Raw genomic sequence first — 24,934 nt, forward strand, 5'->3', positions numbered from 1 at the left:
CAGTGATACACTGAAGTTATTGAATCAAGTACACAACCAATGCCTTAGGACTACTCGTTAGAAATAAAACAAGTTGTATGTGACCCAATGCTTTAGGACAGGACACAAGTTGTGTTGTTGTTGTTGTCCTGAGTGCAAACATAATGTGTAAGATAAAGTTATTGAAAGATAAAGTCATTCAGCCAACCAGCCAACCGGCCAGCCAGCCACTAGTCCCTTGTCTTTGTGTCGTTCAGTTCCAAAGTCGGTCTTCACGTGTTGTGACCATGTGACCAGCCTCCTATTTCTGTGTGGCAAGACTTGTTACCACCAGAGTAGGATGGCTATCTTCCGAGCTCTGGACCTGCTTTGTGAAGCCCCATGAACAAGGGGTCAGGCACTTCCTTGAGCAAGAGGTGCACACTGGGATACACCTCAGTGCAGTGGGCTGAGCTTCACCATTCACACGACTTTCGAGTTGGTCATCTCATCACGTGTAGCTACCTGTGCTAGCACAGTGTGACAGGGACAGACACGGCCATCTTCACACCAACCTCAGTCATCCTGGCTTCTTCATTGTCAGCTCTGTGGCTGGGGTCGCCTGTCACTTCTCTCTGGTCCAGCTTTGCTTGTCAGCTCTGTATGATCCGGGTTTGCCTGTCATTTCTGTGTTCCCTGTTACCTTGGAGTCATGACAGTGTGACGACATCCTGGTGTAACTGTCACCTGGTGTCTCCCTGTTGTCAGGTGCGCACTGACATCCACTGACACTCCTCAGGCCCACGACCATGGTGCCAACACACACAAGCTCTACTACCGCACTTCCTGTCACATTTATGTAAAAACCACACAAGTTAAAGGTGATAATACTCACTGTGTGGAATGATATGCTCCAGATAATTTGGGCGGAAGTCAGGGGCAGTATAAAGGGAAGTGAAGTTTTTCTTCAGTAAATATTATGTAGAAAAGATAATTGTTTGCAATCTCGGCCTAGCTGCACAAAATGGTGTTTGTGCGTATTGCTACCTCTCACCTCTACACGAACTCGTTTATTTTGACACAATCGAAATACAGCTGTGCTGTGAGAGTGCATTGATAGTACAGCTGGAAACATTGATAAGTACAGCTGGAAACACTGATAGGTACAGCTGGAAACATGCATAGGTACAGCTGGAAACATTGATAAGTACAGCTGCAAACATTGATTGGTACAGGTGGAAACATGCGTAGGTACAGGTGGAAACATTTAAGACAGAAATAAACGATCAAGATCGGTCTTTAAAGGAAGATGAGAGTGGTGGTCATAAATCAGCTTTTATTAGTCTGTGGATACTACACCTGACAGTACGGGACAGACTCCAGCCACCATCTTACCTCTCGTGAACGACACTGTCTCAGTATTAGGGATGTCCTGCCAAAATTTATTTGTGTTTTTCTTAAAGGTGTCAACATTTGCTTGCTTTTTTATTTTTTGGGACTGGTTTCATTCGTTGATTTCAACGCTGAGGAGGTTAGGTATCAACCTGCTCGTGCTCTACCCCGGTGTATGTGATAAACTGATATTACAAATGATCAGAGGGGCGCGTGTATGGTGGCTTCACACCTGATATGGCATCACACATGTAGATATGTGGTAATCTGATTAATTGACATGCATCAGTAGTAAACAATGCCGTTGATTGAATGTGACACTGCTGCTGACACTTTTGCTTTGTAGGAAGCGGTAGTCGGGTAGGGTAGACTACAGCCAGCCAATGGCCGCCATCTGTTCATACAGTATAGACTATAGAGTATAGAGGGTTCACCATCCACGTTCTCGCACTAAGGTCCACCCCATTCCCACCTGGCAGCCCCCTTCCCCCACATGACCGAGGTGCTCAGGTGTCTCGTTGACCTTGTCACGCGACATGACGTGACGTCGTTGACAGGTGACATGCAAAGATTTACGTGACAGGCTGTGCGCACAGGCTGGTAGATGGGGTCACGTGAGCAAACACGTGGCTATTCGCTGATGGTCAACGCCGAGCATTCGCTCACCTGTGTGTCAGGTGTGTCCGTGAACTGCTTGCAAGCAACTAGCGCCTAGCTTATGGTGACTTGTACCTGGCCCCTAGGTGGCGCATGTCACAGTCCACTACATCCTCCTCTGTGTCTGCAAAGATGTGGGGAATCACGTTTTCCTCCACACACACACTCTCTCACTCTCACAATTTATTTACTTTTAGCTTTTGTGTCACAAGTTCTTCTTTAGTAGAAGGTCTGACCTGTAAGCAAGAAGTAAAAATATCATGACAATAAAGTTAATTTATAGAGCTCTGTATCCCACCATCAAGGGTTACCTCAAAGCACTTCACAAAAGAATATAAACACACAGACTAACAGTAATAACACACAGAAGCACTCAATCTATAAAATGCCAGATGGAGGAAGATATTTACTCCGTATTTTGTCACAGCTTGTTCAATCCAGTTAAAGAACTATAAAAGAAGGAACAGATGGAAATGTAAACAAAGTCAGGGGAAGGGCCAGGTTACAGGTGTGTACAGGTCACAGGGGACAACAACATGGGCTTAGCTGGGAGACATTACTATCAGAGGAGAGACTACATTGTACCTACACATACAGTGCATCACACCCGGGTGCTGTGTGTCTCCACGATTAGTCCTCTGCGTGCAGTCAGTAATTCCATTGCTCGCTACTAGTCCTCCCACCCCGCACTGTCCCTCCCTTCCCTCCACAAACCCACCCAGACACTCCCCCCCCCTCTATTCCCCTGTCTCGGTGGGTGAGTTTGAAAGGAGGAGCGTGCTCAAGTGTTAATCTCCTAACGCTAGTGGACTTGTCGAGGGAGGAAAATAGCAGGCGGAGGAAGAGAAGGAAATGTGGTTGACCCCCCAAAAGCCAAGACTGCAATCTGTGGTCGACCTTTGTGTGAGGCGGCAGGTCGCGGTGCCCTGACGTGTGTACCGTAGATGCACGGCGCAGCATTGACGAGGGCTGTTTGCCGACTCCATGTTTGTCACCCCTCACCACGGTGCTGCTGCTGCTGCTGTCCTGCTGATGCTGTCAGGCGACAACCACGCTGCTGACGTTTGCTGTTCAATCCTGTCGCCGCACTAAACGTCAGCAAACTGACGCCCATGACACTGGCGGTCGGCTGATGTTGCTGGCCAGGGATTAGCCGGGATCAGCTGTGGGGCTGGAGCTGATGGCACGCCACGACAGGCTCAACCCTCGCCCTGAAACCCTCGGGTCTCGCAAGATGATGATGGGCAAGGCAACCGACTGATGCCTGTCGTCTGCAGCCAGCAAGTGATGGCTGGCAAATCTTCTCACCATTAAAAACGAAGCTTAGTGACAAGAAAGGCAAACAAAGATCGCATTCTTGTCCCGTTTTTGCCCTCCTACTTGGAGGAAACACGTGATAAAACGGTGCACGAAACACTAACTTTCCTCCTTTTCTTACAGCTGTGACCTGTGGTGACCCCACGCAGCCTGACGTGGCCTCTGGTGTGTGATGAGTCAACTTTGCACCTGCAAATTAATACCTGTTTACCGCTGAGTCGTCTGTCGCCAGCTGTTGATTGCAGCTCGTCCCCTTTGACCCGGTAGTGCATCGCATCCACGTGCATGCGTCGCAGTCATCAGCTACAGGTCACGTGGCTGTCGTCAACCACACGTTAGACAATCACGTGGCTGTCGTCAGCCACACTCTACGGAGTCAGCTACAGGTCACGTGGCTGTCGTCAACCACACGTTAGGGAATCAGCTACTGGCCACGTGGCTGTCGTCAGCCACCCGATACAGGAATCGGGTAGAATCAGCGGATTTGCTGACTGGACTCGTGTATGTGTCGTCAGTGGGTCGTACAGTTTGTGGTTGAGTTGTTGTGACGGTATGGTGGACAAACTGATAAACACACAGTCTTTTACTACGTGGCGACAGAACAATGCTTTCTGTCTCTAGTCACGTGGTTTGGTCTGTCTTGGCCTGTACACGTCATCCTCAAGGTCGTTCCTGAGCATGAACATGTCAACATGTCAACAGTGTGCAGTCAACAATGTTCAGGTCACAATGACAATAAGTCACCGACCCCTTCAGGTGGGAGGAGTCAACTGACGTCCCAACCAATTGTTGTGAAGATTTCTTCCCCTTGTCTCCCACCCCTCCTTCCCTTACAAAAAGAAAAAAAAAAAAAATACTGGCGTATAGAAACACAAAATATGACATCAGTACCGGTGTGCTGTCATCAGTAGGTGATGCAAGCGGCCACAGGTCGCTAAACATGCTAAGCTACAGCCCATGCAGCTCGGTCCACGCACCCAGAGTGTCAGCACTCACCGTGGCCAGCAAGGTGTCGACACAAGTCGAGCGTGAAGCTCAACCCCGGGTGTGTGTGTGGAGGGTGAGTTAACAGCTAGCTTATCGGATTAGCAAAGGTAGACAGCGGCAGACAACCCTGATAAAGAGGTGGGGGGAGTGGGTAGAGGCAAGGGACGAGGAGAGTGAGAGGAATGGCGCCGCCCCTCTCCACCCATAAACACCCTTCCCAGCTCACTCAGGGGCTTTTACGGCAAGTCGCAAAGAGAGTGTCTGTGTATTTATAACCTATACACCCGTAGTCCACGCTGTTTACCTGTCGGGAGCTTTGCACCTGGTGACGTCACACACAAGATCGCGGTCGCCGCACGAGGAGGACATTAGGTCACCCGACCCCGTCAAGGTAAAGCCGCCGCATGATAAGCAGTGTCCCAAACCACTCAGGTGAGACAGGTAGAGACAGGTGAGACAGGTAGAGACAGGTGAGACAGGTAGTGACACACACAGCGGGTGATCGCGTCTGCTGAAAAAAGTGTCGACTAACCTAATACCGAGCTTTCTCGAGTTTAGTCCCATCGCACGACAGTGTCACCTTTGTGTAAGGGGTTTGCTGGTGTGACTCAGACACCAGTCGTGGCTACAGCCAGTCGGTGATACCAAGAGACGTTGAACTCGGGTATGAAGCCCGCAGTGCGATAGGCCCACCCGTGCAATATCTACGGCGATAGGTTGACCCGTGCCAGTGAAGTGCGTTTCTCTCTATGTGGTCCTCGCTTATCTTGCTTCGAGTACTTTACCTGCAAACAAATGAAGTTCGGCAAGATCCAAATGACTGTTTGCTGTAGCCAACGAGTTAAAACGATCTGTCTTTGAAATACACCGCTGTCTTCTTCACATCCTTCACTCCATCATTCAGCGCGGTCAGCGTTTTAGTCTGGGGTGGTGTTCATACCTGACAGGTGGCATATAGTCGAGGGTTGGTGTTCATACCTGACAGGTGGCGTACAGTCGAGGGGTGGTGTTTATAAAGGACTCACGTGGCGGGCGAGGAAGGCTGATGACCGCTTGTCTGACTGACCTTTGTCGATGTGTTTGATTCCCATCCTGCCAGGAGCCCTGACCCCGGAGGCAACGGCTGCCGGTTCAAACGGCCCGCGGCACAGCCTGACAGAGGGGCCCGCTGAGGGGGGTGCAAGGTGCGTCCCCAGTACACGGTACTGCACACCTGTCTTACCTGCGGAGTGCAAGGAGACGTTCACGAGGTCGGCGTTGTGCGAAGCAGTGGACTTAAAAATAATACTGTGAGGGTGATTGACATCATCTGAAGTGAGACCCTTGCTGCTGTAAATCATCGTTTGTATCTCAGGTTGCAAGCTGCCCCCGTGGTGGCATACCGCTGGTGTGTGCTGAATGTAACGTGTCCAGAGGGACTTTCAAAGTACACACCAGGAGGGGCTGTTGCGGGGATTGGCTGGCCTGGTGCGCGCGCGTGTACACACACACACCGAGCAGCCTGCGTGTGACTGGCTGTCACATCGTACGCCGAGGGTTGGACACACGGAGAGCTGCGAACCTGTCGCTGCGTCCCACCACGAGCCCATCACCGGCCCCTTATATACTCTGTCTCCTCATTGAGCCTCAGTGCCAGGCCCTCACTGCCACCCGTGTCTGGTGTCTGTGGTGTTCACGGCTTGTTGACAACGTAGTGACGTACTACGTTGGCTTCACGTCTTTCTTCACTCATTACACAAAAGCCAAAAGCAACAGGCCGCTCTGTGTGACTATTGGAAGTTGTTAAATGTTTGAAAACATTGTGCTGACTGGGTCTTGTGCTTGCATGACAACAGTCCTTCGCCATCTACCTTCGTGAGCAGACAGCAGTCAGGATACTCGGGGATTAAGGTGGTGGACGGTAAGAGAGAGGAGAGCACCTGGCCAGGTGTGTGCCCTCCCTCGCTGTCACGTCTTTGTGTGGAGATGCTCCGTCAACTTGGTGTGGGACAACATTTCTGCAACTGTCGTTGGTGGGCATAATGGTGGCTGTGCGAAGGCTGGTTGGCTGTGGCGGGGTGTAATGTCAGTTTTATGTCAGACCTGTCTCCCGTGTCATTGAGAGTGGAGAAGGTTAGTTGTCGTCATGGCTAGCGACAGCAAGGTGTGTCTCTCGCCCTCGCTACCTCTCACTGTTTCGCAAGCAGGTGGGGGCTCTCCAGCGACGGCAGCTTCACAAGAGAAGCAGCTGCGGTCGCGGCGACCAAAGTCTTGCGGCGCCATCGACTCTGGCTCAGCGAGAAGTGAACCGTCTTCTGTCTCAGATGACAAGTACAGCGACAGCAGCAACAACAACAAGTCGCAGGACTCTCGCCCCGTGTCTTACAGCGCGACACTTCCAGCCAGGACCAGACGCTCGTCCAGCCCAGGCCCTGGAAGTTTTGGCAGAGAAACAGAATGGGCAACAGCCTGGAACGAGGGAGGGTGCTGGAGGAGGACAGCACACTAGAGGGCGACAGCAGATCGGAGAGCAGCACCGCAGAGTTCACCAGCGACTCAGACAGCAGCTCCGACAGCGACAGTTCCAGTGCCACCATCACAGAGGACAATTACCAGAAACCGACTCCGCAGGTGGAGATGAGGACCTCAGTCGCAGTACCTGCTGAAATCGCAATCGACATGCCGCCAGCACTCAACCGTGGTTCTCTGCGGAAGTCAGACAGACCCAAGGTAGTCACCTTCTCTGGCAGCGACAGCCACAGGCAAGACGGTCAAGGCGACTTCGCTCCGGCCCAGAGGGTGGTTGTGGACATTCGGGAGAAGGTTCTCCAGGTTTCTTTTCAAAAGCCCGAAGACACCTCATCGTCCAAAGAAAGCGCTGAGAGAAGCCAGGGAGGGAAAGACCAATCTGAGAATCTGGAACGGTCCGTGCCTGCCAGGAAAGGCTCGCGACGATCGAAAGAGCTGCCAGCTTCACCGACAAGTCCAGTGGAGGATGTACTGTTCAGCATGGGATACACGGTCATTGACGACAAGACCAAAGTACAGGACGACAAAGGGAAGATGGTGAGCAGTGACAAGGGACAGTCACCATACACTGACAAGGGACAGTCCCATACAGTGACAAGGGACAGTCCCCATATACTGACAAGGGACAGTCCCCATACAGTGACAAGGGACATTCACCCTACAGTGACAAGGGACAGTCCCCATACAGTGACAAGGGACAGTCACCCTACAGTGACAAGGGACAGTCACCCTACAGTGACAAGGGACAGTCCCCATACAGTGACAAGGGACAGTCACCCTATAGTGACAAGGGACAGTCACCCTATAGTGACAAGGGACAGTCCCCATACAGTGACAAGGGACAGTCACCCTATAGTGACAAGGGACAGTCCCCATACAGCGACAAGGGACAGTCCCCATACAGCGACAAGGGACAGTCCCCCTACAGTGACAAGGGACAGTCACCTTATAGTGACAAGGGACAGTCCCCATACAGCGACAAGGGACAGTCCCCATACAGCGACAAGGGACAGTCTCCATACAGTGACAAGGGACAGTCCCCATACACTGACAAAGACACATTGACTGGTGAGAGGAAGACAACTGTCATGGACAGAAAAGGAAAGCACGAGAGCAAGCAGGCCCTGAAGAAGTCGAAGGATAAAAAGTCCAAGAAGGCAATCCTGGAGCTGGACAAGGAGAAGCAGCACTTGCGGTTGTTCTCGTGGAAGACAGATCACTCCGCCAAACACAAGGCCAGCAAGAAGGCCAGTCCGCAGGTGGCGGAGGATAACATTCAGCACATCACCAGAGAGGAGGCGCCGCAGCCAGATCGGGGTAGACAGGCCACCCGACAAGCAGCAGGTGTTGGTGATTCTGGACCAGCAGGTGGATTACTTGCAGCTGCCACAGACACCGGGTCACTCGAGCAAAAGCACTTGACCCCGCCAGAGGTAAGACAAGAGTTTTTGCTCAAGCTGTGTGCAGGTCATGTGAGGTCATCCGTGTCGAGATGTTAGTTCGTGTAAATCGTGTTTGTGTGCTGGGTGTCGTGCTTCAGTTGCTGGCTGTGCTTTTGTGGTGGATGACTGCTTTTTCTGCTGGCTTCTCTTTGTCTGTGTGTGGGAGAGGGCGGGGATACAGGTAGGGGAGAAGATGCAACATATTTCTCGATATTGACCAGGGTAGATGTGGGTACACCAGTCTTTATATAACAACACACATAACAAACACACAAGAGCGAGTGCACACGGTAGTGTGTCGGCGGATGTTCACTACCACAGGTTGTAGTGTCGTGGCTGTGGTAGCTCAGCGTTCATGGAAGTGATGGACAAGGAATGATATTGTTTTCATCACATGATACACCCGCCGTTAGTGGACATCTTGTGCAGCAAGCAGACGACAGTGAATGCTCCTCACTGGCACTGACACAGACATGACAATGCTGCGAGCTAAAGGCATTTATAAAGGAGTAAATGCGTGACCGTACAACATTCGCAATAAGGGATTTGGCAGCTCGAGTTAAATCAATCGAGTGACAGGTGATGGTCGTGAAGTATAGAATGACAGGTAGCAATTGAGATTGATGACAATGCAATGTTAGCATCAGTAGAGTCTTTATGAGATATGGGTGATATAAAACTAATGACGACCATTTTAACTTTTTGACTGTTATCTCCTAAATCAGCGAGTGGTTAATGTAAGACATGTCATTGTCATCAAGCATACAAGTACATGTCACTGTCATCAGGTATACAGGTACATGTCATTGTCATCAGGTATACAGGTACATGTCACTGTCATCAAGCACACTAAACTTGCGGCTGAGCTCACCTGTATACAAGCCGCACTCACTAAATTAAAAAAGAACTTCCACTTTTTCACAAATAAGCTGTAAATCCTGTATATATATATACAACTTGAAAGATGCATGGTAGGTATTTCTCGTTTTCGGCATGATGAGGGTGTGTGCTTCAGCAGCTGATGTGAATGCCTCGATTGTATGTGGGTCTGATTTAAAAATGTGAACAGTAAACACTGTAACATGGAGCTCATCCAAAAATTAATGTAAATCTGAAAAATCGGTAAACAAGCCGCATCACTGCGAGCTGCAGGGTTGAAAGCTGGGAAGAGTCGAGGCTTATAACCGACATTAACGGTTGTACACCTCAGCAGATGACTGACAGCTTACACTCAGCAACTACCTTTGAATGTCTACATGATGGAGAACACTCCGCCCTATTGAGATTTGTATTTTGCTTATTTATCGTTCTCTCGTCCACGATGATGAAAACCATGATTTCACACTAACATTTAAGGTTGGTGATGGGTGGTGGTTGCTGGTGGTGGCTGAGACCTGTCCATGACCTGAAGTCACTCACCTGTGGCGCACACGTGAGGTGGGGTGTTGATAGGGGTGGACTTTTCTACCTTGAGTGCTGGGTGTCTCAGTTTTGTTACCATGACGACTCTAGCCTCAAACTGTTTCTGAGAGATGTCTGTCTAAGTATCAGGGCGATAGATTATTTTCTGAAGTACTGGGAGGTTGCAATCATACAGACAGCTATGTGAACTTTGCATTATAATAAGCGTTATCTCATAGGTTACTAAGATAAACACATGGACAGTTTCCACGCTTATTATTATACATTGTATACCTATTCATGTGTTACTAAGAATAGTTTTTATGAAGTGCACTTCCTCTTCAGTTATGTAACTGCTGTCACATTAGTCCTGTCTCATTTGTCGCAAAAGTTGACAAACTCCTCCAGTGGAGTAATTGTTATTTCCTTCTTTGATAAAAAAAAATAAATAATGAAATTTGACAAAGTTTTCATGCAACTGTTCTTGCCTAGCATCAACCTGGTGTTGCCTGGCCTCACTGGCAGTTCAAATATTCTTTTTGTATTCACTTAACTTCCCATCATGCTTCATTTCTTCAAGTCTGTAATCATTATTCGTTTGTTGTGAAGACTGTGCAAGTTGTGCCATGTATTTATGTCTCACTATTGAAAATGGTAGGAAGGGGGAGGACTTTGATATTTGCCATGTGTTTCACACTAAAGGTAACATGACACACAGGCACACAGAAACATGTCTTGACAGGCATGACACAGATATGTGTCTTGACAGGCATGACACACACACAGATATGTGTTTTGACACGCATGACAGATACATGGCAATGACACGCGTGACACACAGATTATACATGTCTTGACAGGCATGGCACACAGATGCGTGTATTGACACACATGGCACACAGATATGTGTATTTAGTATTTAGTACACACATGGCACACACGCATGCCTTGACACGAACGAACTGGCATTATTGATTTGTAAGAACTGGAGGTCAGAGAGTGGGTTGGGGAAAGGTGCCTGTAGTCGCTGATGTGGCTGGTGTGGCTGATGGTGTGGCTGGTGATGTGGCTAGCCTGCACAACATGGCCAGTCTGCTTTTGCTACTGACTCGCTATCAGCTGGTGTTGTAAGGACTTTGATGTGAGGACTGGTGTGGGCCTCGCCATACGGATTCCATGGTGTCAAGACTCGTCATAAGGATACGATGGTGTCAAGACTCGTCAGAAGTTCAGGGCAATGTCAGACTCGTCACAAGGAGACGACGGTGTCAAAGTTCAGGGCAGTGTCAGACTCGCCCAAAGAACAAAGCGATAACACACCAGCATCCTGTACCCACCGCATCATCACCAAGTGTCAGTCCAACTACAGACGACAGATGCTAGAACTCTGCTCTGAAGACAGCCTGCAATCAGGACAAGACATGGAAGGAATTTAATATGACACTTCAGTTCTGACTAAAAGTAATCTGTTCTTTTTTCTCAACCTGAGAGATAGAAAATAGTTCTTTGATAAGTTATTTATAGGGTGCTGAACATGTTCAGTTAACGATTTTTGTTCCTTTAATATTTGATTTGCAACCAGTGCCATTGGGTCTGTAGACAACGGTTGTGCACGCTGGAAATGGAGGAAGCTGTTACAGTGCGAGTACAAACATGAGAGACTCACAGCAGAACCCAAAGATTCTAACAAATGTCGCAGGCTGTCGGAATTTTTGGATCCCAAGTAGAGTTTGTCAGAAGCAGAAGGTCTCAGCTGGAAGTGTTATTTGGCGGGTAGAATAGCCCTGCGCTGACTGCAGGTAAAAACAACTATCGCCTGTCCTCGCGCTGCACGTGCACCATGTGGGCCTCCAGGTGAGCGCCTCACTTACCTGCGATGCTCGGTGCTGCACGAGTCTCGCTGGCGCTGGCAACGTTTCTGGGCCAACGGTTTTCTCGGGGGGTGAGAATGAGGGTTTTTGTTTGTTTGTGTGTGTGTGGATCGGAAATAATGTTGCGAAGCAACCGGCAGCAGTGCGGTGGTTAACACATTCTCTGTTCTCTTCACCTTTTAGTTCTGGATGTAGGAGGTCAGCAGTTGAATATTTATTATGCAAAGGTTAGGGTCCGTGCGCGTGTCCTTTAGTGATGACTCTCATGTCCCAGACATCGGTGTGATGGTGTGAGAATAAACTCACAGATATACAAGGTCTGTGTAGGAAGTCCAGGCACTGTTTGGTGTGTTTTTTTATGTGTAGCTTAGAATGCTTGCTGTCCAGCCAGACACCTCCCTCCTGTCAGAAGTAGCAGCTGCCAACTGTCATAGAATACGACAAGTTCTACAATTTCCAAATCATCTTCCTTTGGGACAATTTTCTTAAAGGATTTGTTGACACAAAGACAAAATCCCAAAGATGATGACAATTTGTGCCCAAGAAACAAAGATGGCGACTCTGTAGGTAAAGAACAACCTTCTGATTAATTCACCTTCGTACCGCGGCGACTCCAACCATTGACCTCAGGACAGTGTGGAGAAAGGTCATGACCCTGGACTCACGTGCGAATAATTGTTCTTTCTCCAAACCTAGGATACCAAACTATTTCAAGAGCTTTTCCCGATGGTGTATGTCTGTTTATCCTCTTCCCTGAGACAAAGAAAGGCTTTGTTGTGTGCAGGAATGTTCAGGTGGTAGCAATAAGCGGCTGTGTGGAACTTCTGTTGTGTGGGTGGATGCTGATGGAGGTGTGGCCTGTCACAACTTGTACCGCCTGACTCCTCAACAAATGTGGCTGAGAGAAGGACGAGCGGCATGGTGACAAGTCCACGTGACATGAGATGACAGTCGAGTATCACTGTCACTGTCACAACTGCTCCTTGTCTTGTCAGCGACGGTTCCTTCATTATCCGATGTCCAGGCTGTGGCTTATATCCGCTGTTGTCGGCTCTATCTTTGACATTTTGTACTACAGGTAACTAAACATATAGTTAGCACAGCTGACTCCAGTGCACGTCTGTGAACCCTGGGATTATCATCACTAAGCATGTCTGTGTACCCTGGGATCATCACCACTATGCACGTGTCTTTACCCTGGGATTATTATCACCACTATGCCTGTCTGTGTATCCTGGGATCACCCTCAATCAGGTTAAACACAGTTCTTCGGGTGTGTAGCTTTGACATTAAAAAAGCTGAATGTGCAGGAAAGCTGAGGAATACTTAAAGCAGGTACCCGTACAGTAATCACAACATCAGTTCAGTTTTTCATGCTGACGAAGCAGAAACAGTTAATGGAAGCACCCGCCACCCGACACAATGTGCAGCCTGCAGTCTGGTGCTCTCACTCCGGCCGCCTCCTCGGCTTCTTTGGCTCGTGGCTCGTGCTGTGGGGTCCGACACTCAACTGGCAGCTGAGTGGGGAACATAGTGTTGTGTGGAACTCTAAGTGTGGAACATAATGTGGAACACTGTGTGGAACATAATGTTGTGTGGAACTCTCTAAGTGTGGAACATACATTTTTGTGTGGAGGGCTTTAAGTGGAACATACAGTGTTGTGTGGAACATACGCGGTGTGTGGAGCCAGTGGAGGGCTTTAAGCGGAGCATGCATCTTGCAGTGTCTGTCTGACTACAGACAAATGTCTAGCACCTTGTTGCAGTCGTGTGTGGAGGAGCCTGAGTGTGCTGACCCTGCGGCACCATGTTGACCTCACGTGTGTGTTGTGGCGGGTCCCTGCTCTCCATCCGCACTGTGGACAGCATCTGTGAGTAGTGGCCCTTGGCTTGTAACAGCTTTTCACTCGCCAGTCATGCACGTGTATGTAGAGAGGCACACACACACACACGGACAATCACATACATTGAAAGGCTGACATGAGTTTAGATATAGGGCTGATGTGTTATACATAGGGCACTGATACAGCGCTGATGTCATCTCAGACAACTAACAGTAAGACAAATGTCACATACTAAAAATAACAAATATGTCATGTTTAGGACTGGAATGTTTACAGTTCTTTCATATAACATGCTGAATGTAAGGTTGTGAAGGCTTGTATTTCCCAAGTAAAACAATCTCGGAGGTAAACTGGAGAGTAAACTTTCTCTCCCCACAAATTGTTTCCCGCTCTCTCTATTGTGTCCTCTCTTTTTACTCCTTTCCATTTCTCCCTCTCTCTCTCCCTCCATTCAATCTCTCTTCCGCTCTCCCCTCTCTCTCGTTTCTCCTCTGTTTTCCCCCACCCACCCAACCCTATCCATTCTTGTTGTCGTCCCTGAACATTTCACGAGGAAGAGAAAAGCTGGGGTAGGGGGGGGGGAACAGCTGCATAAACTGTTTTCTGTCCGAGGTTTTGTCTGCAGCAACAGACAGAAATAGACTAGGAGGAGGTTGCTAAGGCTGAGTACACTCAGACAGTTACAGTGTCTTGTGCTCAGCACGAGCTGCGTGCACCTGCAGTCAGGTAACCAACGCACCGACACACAGGTAGACGAGGGTGGGGTGTGTTGAGCCTCAAGGTAGGCAGTAGGATGGGGGTATTGTGAACAGTGAGACTTCCTCTCTCTGGTCTACCTGTCTACCTGACGAAAGGTGAGATTGTCTCGTCAGGAACTCGTCAACAGCCTCGTCACCTTCGACCTCTCTCGCACAAAAGCTTGTTCTCTGTACACCATCACACACACACACAGATGCCAAGCTGACCTGTGGCGAGGGGACAGCAATCCATGAGACACACCTTGTCCACAGTATAATTGCACTGTGTATATTTTAAACTATTGTTGCTTTAAAACACCTGTCTGACGGTGATATGCCGTCTAGAAGTGGTTTAATAAAGAACCACCGTTATCAGTGGAATCAAACGGAAACAAACTTCAAGTAGCATCAGGCTCAACATCACCGCCTAAGACAACAGTAAGTAGTCATGTGACAGCAGGTGTAGACAACTAATATTCTTACCTGTACATTCTACTACTTTACACGCTCCATAGTAGACTCTGTACACAAGAGACTAATTGTAGTCGGAGTAGAATATATCACTGAGGTCACTGTCATTAGTGTAAGGATATACGCAGTGTTGTCCATAGGAATGGGAATCCCATGGGAATCCCATGGGAAACGTCCCATGGGACGGGATGGGATGGGACAGCACACATTTGTATTTCCCATGGTAGTCGATACTTGATATTGCAAAATAAATTTACTGTTATTTCATTCATCAAGGATTTAAATCTTTCCTCTGAATCATCTATTGTATGTGAAGTAGCAGGAATTATAGAACAAAAGCCGAAAAGTGGTTTTCAGTGTTGTCCATAGGATTGTTAATACCATGGGAATCCCATGGGAAACATCCCGTGGGATGGGACGGGATGGGACAGGCATAAATTGCCATGGGACGGGATGGGACGGGATAGAAAAATATGTCCCATGGACAACCCTGGATATACGTCTTACTTCCAGCTTCACACATCAATGCATTTGAGCAGGTGAGCTGTGGAGGTATGGGGGTGGGGACTACAACTGTCACTTCGTAAAAAAGGACAAATGTGATCACAGACTGGTGTCTTCCGGTGTTTGGCCGATGATCACCGACTGGTGTCTGGTGGTGTTTGGCCCATGATCACCGACTGCTGTGCTCTGGTCTCCCAGTGCTGTCCACTTATCCCCAAAGCCGACGGCACTGCGCCATAAACCGGCAACTAAAATGTTGTGACTAGAATCTTCCATGGGTGGCGACTGGACCACTGGCGGAGACTAGTGTTGGGTCCATTCGTTGCTGCAGCAGGCAGGACTGCTGTGCGTGTGCTGTGCGGCGGTGTGCGTGTGCGTGCGGCGGTGTGCGCTGTGCGTGTGAGTGTTGCGGTGCGCGCTGCGATGGCAGCACACGTTCGATGGCCGAGCGACATCAAGGAATGGGAGGAGGCCACTGCTGGCATCATCTTCATCGCTGGATTTGCTTTCATTCCAAACCAGACGTGGAGCCTGCAGTGGAGCTGAACTGGCAATACCGTAAGTCTGTGTGTTGTTTGGTGTCGTGCAGGCCACAGGCAAGACGACTGTTTGTAGAAGTGCAGGCCGAGGTGCTCCGTGCCCTGCCCTTGACGGATGCTGCTGCCCTGCCCGCGGTGCAGGCCCTGGCATGAAGCGTCACACCAGCGCCTGCGGTGGAGACCCGAGGTGTGGCGGGCCGGCGGGCTGGCCGGCCAGTGGCCCAATATGTCGGTAGGTGCAGCCCCTGTGATGTCATCTCGCCGTGCCACGCACTCACTCTACCGCCCAGTGTGCGGCCTGGAGGTGCAGCAGCCATGCATTCATTACACGGAACTACTGATGTCTACCTGCCTCTGGTCATCATACGGGTACTTGCTGATGTGCACCTGCCTGTGGTCACCATCACGAGCCATTCACACCCTGCTGTGACCTCTAACCGCTGTGTCGTTGCCATGATGTGTGACTTGCATCAACTGTCTCTCAGACAACTGTGGCCGCTCCTGTCTGTGTGGACACATGCTGTGGTGTTATTGTCCTCGTAGTTGTGTGTTGCTGTTGCTGATGGTGGTCAGAGAGCGCAGGCTTGTGTGTGTGTCTATGCAAATGGTGTCGAGTGGCAGTCGTTTGTCGGGACACTAGTCACATCTTTGCCTGATCATCTGTTGGTGGCTGCTTCATCCATCTTGCTTTATGTCTTCTGTTGTAATCGTTGTCACAGTTTCACTTTAAAGGTAGAGCAGGGTTTTACTCTTTTAATGTTTTCTAATGACTGGGTAAGGTTTAGTACACTACACTACTTCCCCTAAATTCGAGTGAATTCCCTCTTTCTGTTCTCGAGGTACAAGCCTACAACCATCACAGACAGGTGTCTCTGTTATGTTGTCAATGGAGGGCTGGAATGACATGTTAGATAAGTATGACAACAGTGGCATTGAGAGATGAATGACATCCTAAGCATCACAACAGTTTGTTTGACTTTTTTCTGTGCTGATGTTTGTAGCCACATATCTTAAGAATGAAAGGTGGGGGAGGAGAGAATTCACGAGAGTTTGGGAAAAAGTATCTTACACTGAGCTTTATCTGGTCATTTAAAAAGGAAAATATTTTCACCCCACTAAACATTTAATAGCATGTACTGAGTAACGAGTTCATCAAAATCTCAAGAACCTGTCTTCAAGTCTTATTCTGTCTTCGTCTGTCCCCTTGTCACACACACATACACACACGCATACACACATACACACATACACACATACACACACCGTGAGTGGTGCACACTTTGCCACACAGGGAGGGACTGTAGCGGTCCTCGTGTGGCCACAAATCGATGTTGCCAGCTCAACCACAGCTAAAGGCCACCGAGGGACTTGCCTTCATCTGATCGCTTCGATCGCCAGCTTTCTCCTCCCGGCATCCTCCTCCCGGCCGCCTGCTCATGTGCGCGTCTCGCACCTACATCAGGGGTCAGGGGTCAGAGGTGGCGGACTGGCGCATGTTGCTGCTGAGGTCAGTTGATACAGGTGTTGGTCACTTTGGTGCGTGAACAGGTGTCCCAGGTATCAGACCACCGACTACCACTGGCTTAGTGAGGGCGGTTTACATAGTCATACCATATTGGTTGGAGTTACTAGGGCAAAGGTCAAATGAAGATATTGATGAATTTAGTGTAATAAGAAGGTCCAGTATAGTGGCAATGTAAAACAACACACGAGAGAAGTCAATCAGGACATTTAAAATTAAAATCTGAGAAATATCAGTAGGTTTGTAAATTAGCTGTGACCTGCATGGTCCCTTCACTTAACAAGCCTTTTGTATGGAGGCTTTATTAAACACACTCGCAGTCTCAACCAAATGCAACTGATTTGTTCTCTGAAGCCAGGAATACCTCACCTCTAATGCTGGAATATTCATGGGGTGATTGGGATGAATTGCAAAGGGAAATTAGATTTTATCAGCCACACACATTTCACACAGACGTAAGAGTTGGAGAAGCAGGAATGTTGAGAGGCAAACTGCGCTTATAAAGAATATTTTTACTGGGTGCATATCTCCACAGGTAGCTAGCTTCATCTTTGTGCCAAGCTCACCCACACCTGTCAAGTCGCAGTCTCAAGGGCACAAGTGTGTCCTTGTAAGGTGGTCTGACGGGCTGGGGGGAGGTGTGTGTGTCAGTGACAGTCACAATTCACACTTATACCTGCAGACTGTAGAACATACAAACTACATATACACACAGAGGTGTAGAGTGCACAATCTACTGTGTCAGTGACATTCACAATTCACAATTATAACTCCAGACTGTAGAACATATAAGCTGCATATACAGGCAAAGTGTAGAGGGCACAATCTACTATCACATCTACAGAGTAGAGCTCTCAAGATAAGGCATCTGTTGACTTTGTTTAGCTCAGACAAATTCACAAACATCAGCTTGGATATCAAGGAATCTGAACTTTGCGAAGCAGCTTCAATGTCAGTAAGAGTCTGTCCACATCTCAACTGATATTTGCAGTGCTAACCACCTTGACTGTCACACCCAGTAGAGCAGGTCCTACCATTCAGGTCACTGTTGGCATTGCCCTGTAGGAAGACATTGAAAACAGAGGAATGCGACTGTCTGATGAGCATGTCCTGTATTTGTTTTAAGTCCTGATAGGTGCAAACACAGACATCACTGAAGTCCAGTCAAAATGAAGATTCTGTACATGCAGCTGTACATGCAGCTGTACATGTTGTTTAAGACTTGTTGTTTTCTTCTTTTTTGTAACCTTTGCGCTAAAAACATGACAGCATGTTGTTACACTTGTAGCCACATGTAATGAATAATAGTTTGATGTGTGTGTGCATATGTGTCGCAAAGCCCGAACCGTTTGTATGGACGAATAAACAGAATTTGCACCTTGGGAGACTGACAACACTGCCATGAGAGTACATTGACCCTACAGGCCAGGTGTTTAGAAGCATCTCTCTCTTGTAGTCCATTACAACAGAAACTGTTTAACATCCTGCAGCAGTAACCATGTTGTGACTAGGTGCATGCTGCTCAACCAGCAGTGTCAGGGTGGATGTGATGTCACCATTAATGTGACTGTAGTAGCAGAGGTGGGTGTGTCATGCCACTGTACATACTACCACCTGCAGCTTGTTTCTTAATCTTCTCTGTCCTCGTCTTTCACTCACTTGCCTGCTGCTGGGCACCAGAGACACGCAGCAGATTAGAATGCACATACAGTATACTGAGTCTTTTGTTTGGCTTATTGAGAGATGCACTTGTGTTGCTTAATTTTGATGCATTTGTTGCGGCTTGTTGAGAGCTATTTGTTGTCCTTTATTGAAAAATGTGTTTTTGTGGTTTATTGAGACATTTTGTGGCTTAGTGAAAGACGAATTTATGCGGAATATTTAGGTGTATGTTCGTGTTATTTCCCGAGAGATGTATTTATGTTGCATGTTCAGAGTGAGGTCTCTGCTGACTGGCAAACATTTCATTTTTTGTTGAGTTTACATTGTTTAGGGTCCCTTGCCTCCATCTGTGCTTTGCGTGTTCACCTCTGACCTCTCTACTCCCCCTGAGTCCTCGCTAAAGCCCCGCCCACTCTCCGTGATTGACATGTTTCCTCCTCGTGGTGGGTGTCCGACTAAACAGTTCATTGATTCCTTCCTTGTGTTCACAAACAGTTGGTGGTGTTGGCGATAATCCGTCTCCTCGCCTTGCACACAAACTGTGTCGGCATCAACAAAGGGAACTCGCCCACTTGTTCATCATCTGGTGTTTTAGTTTTGTGGTGTTTGTGTGTTTGTGTTTGTGTGTTTGTCTGTGTGTGTGTTCGGGGAGGGGTGAGTACATATGTGCATGTGTTCGCGCGCGCGGAGAGGGTTTGTTATCTGTCCTTCGGTGTGTTTGACCTCCTTGTGTCACTGTTACAGGCTTTTTGATGTATTGGTGTAAACAGTAAATAGTGATTTTTACTGGTGTTATATATCTTCACACTCAGACTTACATGACTGAGGAGTGACTGACCAGATGTCAGAGATTACCACATGATGTAAAGCTATCCTGTGACTAGCCCTATTACCAGAGACTACCACATGATATAGAAATGCGTGACACACGTGACTAGCGTGAGATGTACTTACATGATATACAAACTCTAAGGCGTTTCTGAGAGACTAAGGTATTGCATTGTAATATAGCAATACGACTATACACTGAAGATAACTGTAGTTCTTAACTGTTGTGAGTCTGTGTCAAGTGTATTAAATTTTAATTTTTTTTCCAGCGTCAGTAACAGAGAAAAAGTTGGACACCAAGAGTGATGGCGGAAGGTCACCACCAACTCCGTCGTCAGAAGGGAAGTCAGAGTCCACGGTACAACAACTACAACATGAACAACAACAACAACAACAGCCTGTCGCGCAGCAACCACCAACACCCACACCATCACCACAGTCTTCATTACAGCAGCGGCAGCCACAAGAACAGCTGCAGCATCCTCCTCCTCAAGAGCAGCCATCACAACTGCAGCATCAGTCAATGGAGTTGCATCCAGCGTCCCGACAGCTGCCACAACCACAGCTGCGATCACCACAGCAGGTGCAGCGACATCCACACAGCCTCCCGCCGCCCAAACCGCCTCACGTGGACGACCTGTCGTCCTCCGACACTCAGAACTCGGACTGGGAGAGTCCCTACAGCACCATGCGCACCAGCCAGGCACGAGGCCGACAGGGGCACGTAAGCGAGTCGGACGGCGAGGTAACTCCAGTCGGATCTCTGCGCAGGGCAGCACCTCGGAGGCACACTGTTGGGGGAGCAGACATCCGGGAACAGATGGAGATTGTGAGTACAGCTTTTGTTTTGGGGGATAGATAGTCGCCTTCTACCACTCTACACACAGGAACAGCAACCACGTGCACGTGTGTCTTCACCTGATTGTCTGCATTCGTGTCAACACAATTTATTCCTCTTTTATACATCTTAACCACAGGTTGTTCTTGACCGTCTCTCGGTTCCTAAGTGATGGCAGCACACGTCCGTCCTTAGTACCCAGGGTAGATGGACGTCCATTAGGGGGAGACAAGGTGTACGAGTGACGGGGGATTTCAAAGTCTTACTGAAGGCCGAAAAAAACCCCAAAACAAACCCTCGCCTTATCTATTAAAGGCTAGATTGAGAGCTGTCTCCTTAAAAAGACAATATAGTAGCTTACCAACTTATGTGAGAGCTCTACTGGAGTACACGTGTTGGACTCCGTGATCATAACTGTCGATTGGAGGCTACGGACTACAGGTGAATGGACTCAGGAGCTAGAGGTAAAGTTACCTCGAGACTTAGCCAGGGACGTGGGAGGGTTGTTTTCTTGCTGCAGACAGGTGCACACCTTTAGTCATGTATTTGGTCCATAGTTGCTACCGCAGAACCTCGAAGGTAAATATTTAATCTCGGTTCATTATCGCCGAGTTAAAGAGTACAGGTGTTAGCTCGTGCATGACGTCAGCCAGGTGTTGCCACCGACGGGGGGCGGCTCCCAAGCAGGGCACTTGCGAATCGAAGAAGAGATCGTTGATGCAAGCAGACAGCTTTATGAGTGCTGTAACTTGTTGGCTTTAATCTCTGACACCAACATCATTGTAGCTTACTCGGTAGATTAAGGAGGTTCGCGACCCGGAGGTGGCCAGACAGGTTTCTCCTTAACAGTAGATGACGATCTGTTCACTCGCTCCACACTCTGGCTTGACCATGATGCTTTTGTTCAGAGAGAACTGGACACCACTCATTCACCATACATTGATTAAATAATCATTCCTGAAAAATAGTGAAATGCGCTCATTCAGCTCCCTTTCTTGTGTGTGTGGCTGCACTGTCGCCATGAATACAGATGAGAATTTACATTATTTGTGGCTGACAGCAGACGATGACAATATGGTTGTTTGTTGTTACTGTCTGCGTGTGATGCAGCGATGGGCAGCCACTACTTTCTGTCGGTTGCAGGAAACAGAGAGAAAGAGGGAAGCATTTTATGAACTGCTGGCACATCGCTACCCCGAGTACGCCGACAAGATCACTGCGCAGTACGGGCCTGTTGAAAGGGTGAGTAGTGTTTGTATATGATTATGTGTATTGTGAAACTAGCTATGAACGCCTTTCATGTTGTGAACATGTCATCTCCCACAGCGAGACACAAATGTGAGGATCAGTCGAGTCTCACTGTGTATTTGTACTTTATCTAAGGGATCAGACTCTACCACCGGTGGCAGGACATGGGTGGAGTGTGAGTGTTGAAGATCCGCAAGCACTGTGTCAGTCCCAGTGTCAGTCCCTAACGTGTTTGACAGAAGCAAGGGTTAATTAATGTAATCTCAGTCGAGGATGAGTCACACAAGCAAGGCATGCCGCTAACCCACTTGTTAAATCCTTCCAAGAAAGGAGAAGGTGGTGGAGGGAGAAAAAGAAAGGTGAGGGGTCAGGGCTGGGGCATCTGTCGAAGGTAAAGGTCAATAGCTGCAGGAGACTGTATTTACTACCACCACCCCATCCACCATTCTAAGCGGGTGGACACAAGAAAGTCTGAAGAGAGGGTCGAAGATGGTTGATAAGGTTAAACTAGAAATTATTACAGAATGATAGAAAGGCACTCCATCAGTCTAGGATGTATTGATGTCATAAGCATGTATTGATGTCTGTAACACACTGCTGAAAAGGGTCAAAACAATAGCAGTACACGATCCCTGCTGAAGGATTGTGTCTAGAGTGTAAAGAAAAGGTTTTATAGAAATGTTTGTTTGTTTGTAAGATATGTAAACATCACCCACTGTGGTGAGGCAGTTTGTAAAGGACATCGAGATGAATGTGAGGTAGAGAAGGACTGTGGTGTGTGTTGAGGCGGCACACAAGGCCATCTTGTCACAGAACAAACAAGTCTGTGTCCAGGTGTTGACCACCTCCCTACGGCGGCTGTGTCCAGGTGTTGACCACCTCCCCACGGGCGGCTGGCCCCGACTGTTGGATGCTGTGTGCAGCCCACGTGAGCCAATAAATAACAAAAAAGATTGAGCATCTCTTAGTCCGCTCCCATAACTGCAGGTGGAAGGGTTTCTAAAGATGATCCCTAGATCCCTTCAGATGGCGCTGTGCCACAGGGTCGGGACTGGTGAATGACTGCACGTGACCACGTGACCACGTAACGCAACAGCAGGTTGGTGAGAGGGATGCTGGGGTCACACGTGAGGCAAGCAGTTCCAGCAGGATGGAGGACCTCTGACCCTGTGGTACGTCTGTGCTCTGGCAGGTCCATAATGCAGCACAGAGCGGGGACAAGAGATGATGATGATCTCAGTAGTCTCAGCTGTGTGTCTATCATGATTCACTGTGACAAGACTTTACCCACCATGCACTCACTGTTTCCCTGTGATGTAGTGAGCTGGCCATGTTGACAACTGCTGCAAGCGACAGGTAATAATGAGATCACGATTACAACCTCTCTTGATATTTATTGTTCTTGAGGTCATGAACTGCGAATGTTTATAAATAGACTAGCAGCTAAAAACAATGGTGTCCGCCCTAAAGCAGCGTTTTAAAAATAATTGTAATAGCTTTGTTTGTTTTTACTTTTGTGAGTTTTTAGTTGTTGTTTTTTTCAAAGTTTGGCACTTCAGATGCTTGGGTGGGCTTTATTGACATCATCATGAGGTTGTCTGACCTTTGATTTTCAACTGTTTTCAATCTTTTGAAATAACAATTCGTGAAATTTATAAATTCAGTATTCGCTTTGTATTTACTTTTAGTACTTGATATTAGTTTTTAGCCTGGAAATCTGTAGTGTCGTCTGCAGCTCGTCTTATTTCTGTATTTTCATGAGTGTTCTAGAGACTCACCATGGCAACACCCCCCAACACGCTACTGGCACGAATCCCAACAAATAATGGATTCATTATATTTCACAGGCAGAGTATTAGCCATGAATGATGGCATATTTATGAGTGAAATATCGACTGACATTTATGAACAATCTATACACTGGGATCAAAGGTCTTTTATTGCTCCTTCCTTATTAACCTCTTCAGGACCGAAAGGATTGTTTACGAGTAATTTCAGCCTTTAAAACACATTTACCATAACATCTTTATTTAAAACTTTATTCTGCATAGTTCTCGAGATATAGCTTGGGACAAATACTTCAGAAAATAAGGCAAAAAAATCAAATATTTTTCTAAAACCAGCAAAGAAATCTGAAATGCTGTTGTGCCATAGTTGTCCTGTCATGACGACCGATGTGCCAAGCAATGAGACACTACTGTACTTGTGACCAACATGTGGGAGGACCAGGCCAATTGTCCAGACGGCCAGTGGTTGTTAAGTGGAAGATATTCTGAAGTCTAGGATTTCCTCCTGTGTTCCTAAAGAATTCCGTGCCAAACCTTCTCTCTGTTCATCTCCAGATGGAAGCGAGAGCCATTGACATGTCAGACAACACATCCACCCTCTGTCATTAACCTAGTACCCGAGTACCCGAGTACTTGTTTTTTTCTGTCAGCCCTTCGCTGCATTCTTTATTCTGTTACACAAGTTCACAGCAAAGATATCTATGTCGTAGTGATGAAAGACAAATACACTTATCATGCACAGGTACAAATGCACTCCTGTATAGGTACGGTGAAGATGTGGTGTACAAAGAGCCCACAGATCCCAAATATACATACAGTAATATGTAATGACACTGTGTGAAAGCCTATATGAAATACATATGTATCTATGTATAAGTATACAGATTTATGTCAGGTACGTATACATCCATCAATAAACCCTCGCCAAAGGCCTGTGTGAATGGAGCTGATGCACGCGAGGTTATTTTGCGGGGTGAGAGGCAGGTAGAAACACAATCAGTGCCCAGGTCCGGCAGGCAGGAGATGTGGTCATCACAAGTGACTGATGGAGGTGTCTGTAACAGGGCCCACACACACTGGCTGCTACATCAACTGCTGTCACTAATTACCTGCCTGCCGTCAGACCCAGTCACGTGCCCGGTGGATGTGGGCGTTGATGGATGTCGAGGTGAAAGGTGAGTGAAGCTCACCCATCACTTCCTCTCCGTCCACCGGTGGCAGGCGAGATGGACCTGCTTCCCGATACTCCGGTGATGACAGACTAGACATCCACTGGCATCGTCCTGGAGGCTCTGGCACCGGATGTATGGAGGCTTGTCGTGACTGTCACACTGCGCTTACAATGATGAATCCATGCTTCCGCTTGATGAAGGCGTCTGATGACATGACAGATACAATCCAATATGTATTTGCCAAGTTTT

General features: G+C 48.0%; 1 protein-coding gene across 7 annotated transcripts in view; it reads left to right on the forward strand.

Moving 5' to 3' along the window:
* The window catches only part of LOC112563803 (coiled-coil domain-containing protein AGAP005037-like), a 59,670-nt gene that overhangs the window by 15,118 nt on the left and 19,618 nt on the right, over positions 1–24,934 (forward strand). For 5 of the 7 annotated variants that reach the window (XM_025238145.1, XM_025238149.1, XM_025238148.1 and 2 more), the window contains 2 exons: positions 19,910–20,469; positions 21,622–21,720. In XM_025238145.1, coding sequence (XP_025093930.1) covers positions 19,910–20,469; positions 21,622–21,720 — 659 coding nt within the window. Of the gene's footprint in view, positions 1–13,049; positions 13,405–15,514; positions 15,648–19,909; positions 20,470–21,621; positions 21,721–24,934 lie in introns of those variants that run through there. The other 2 variants (XM_025238150.1, XM_025238146.1) reach the window with 2 other exon arrangements.

This window comes from Pomacea canaliculata, linkage group LG5 (assembly GCF_003073045.1).
Source record: "Pomacea canaliculata isolate SZHN2017 linkage group LG5, ASM307304v1, whole genome shotgun sequence".
Taxonomy (NCBI): Eukaryota; Metazoa; Mollusca; class Gastropoda; order Architaenioglossa; family Ampullariidae; genus Pomacea; species Pomacea canaliculata.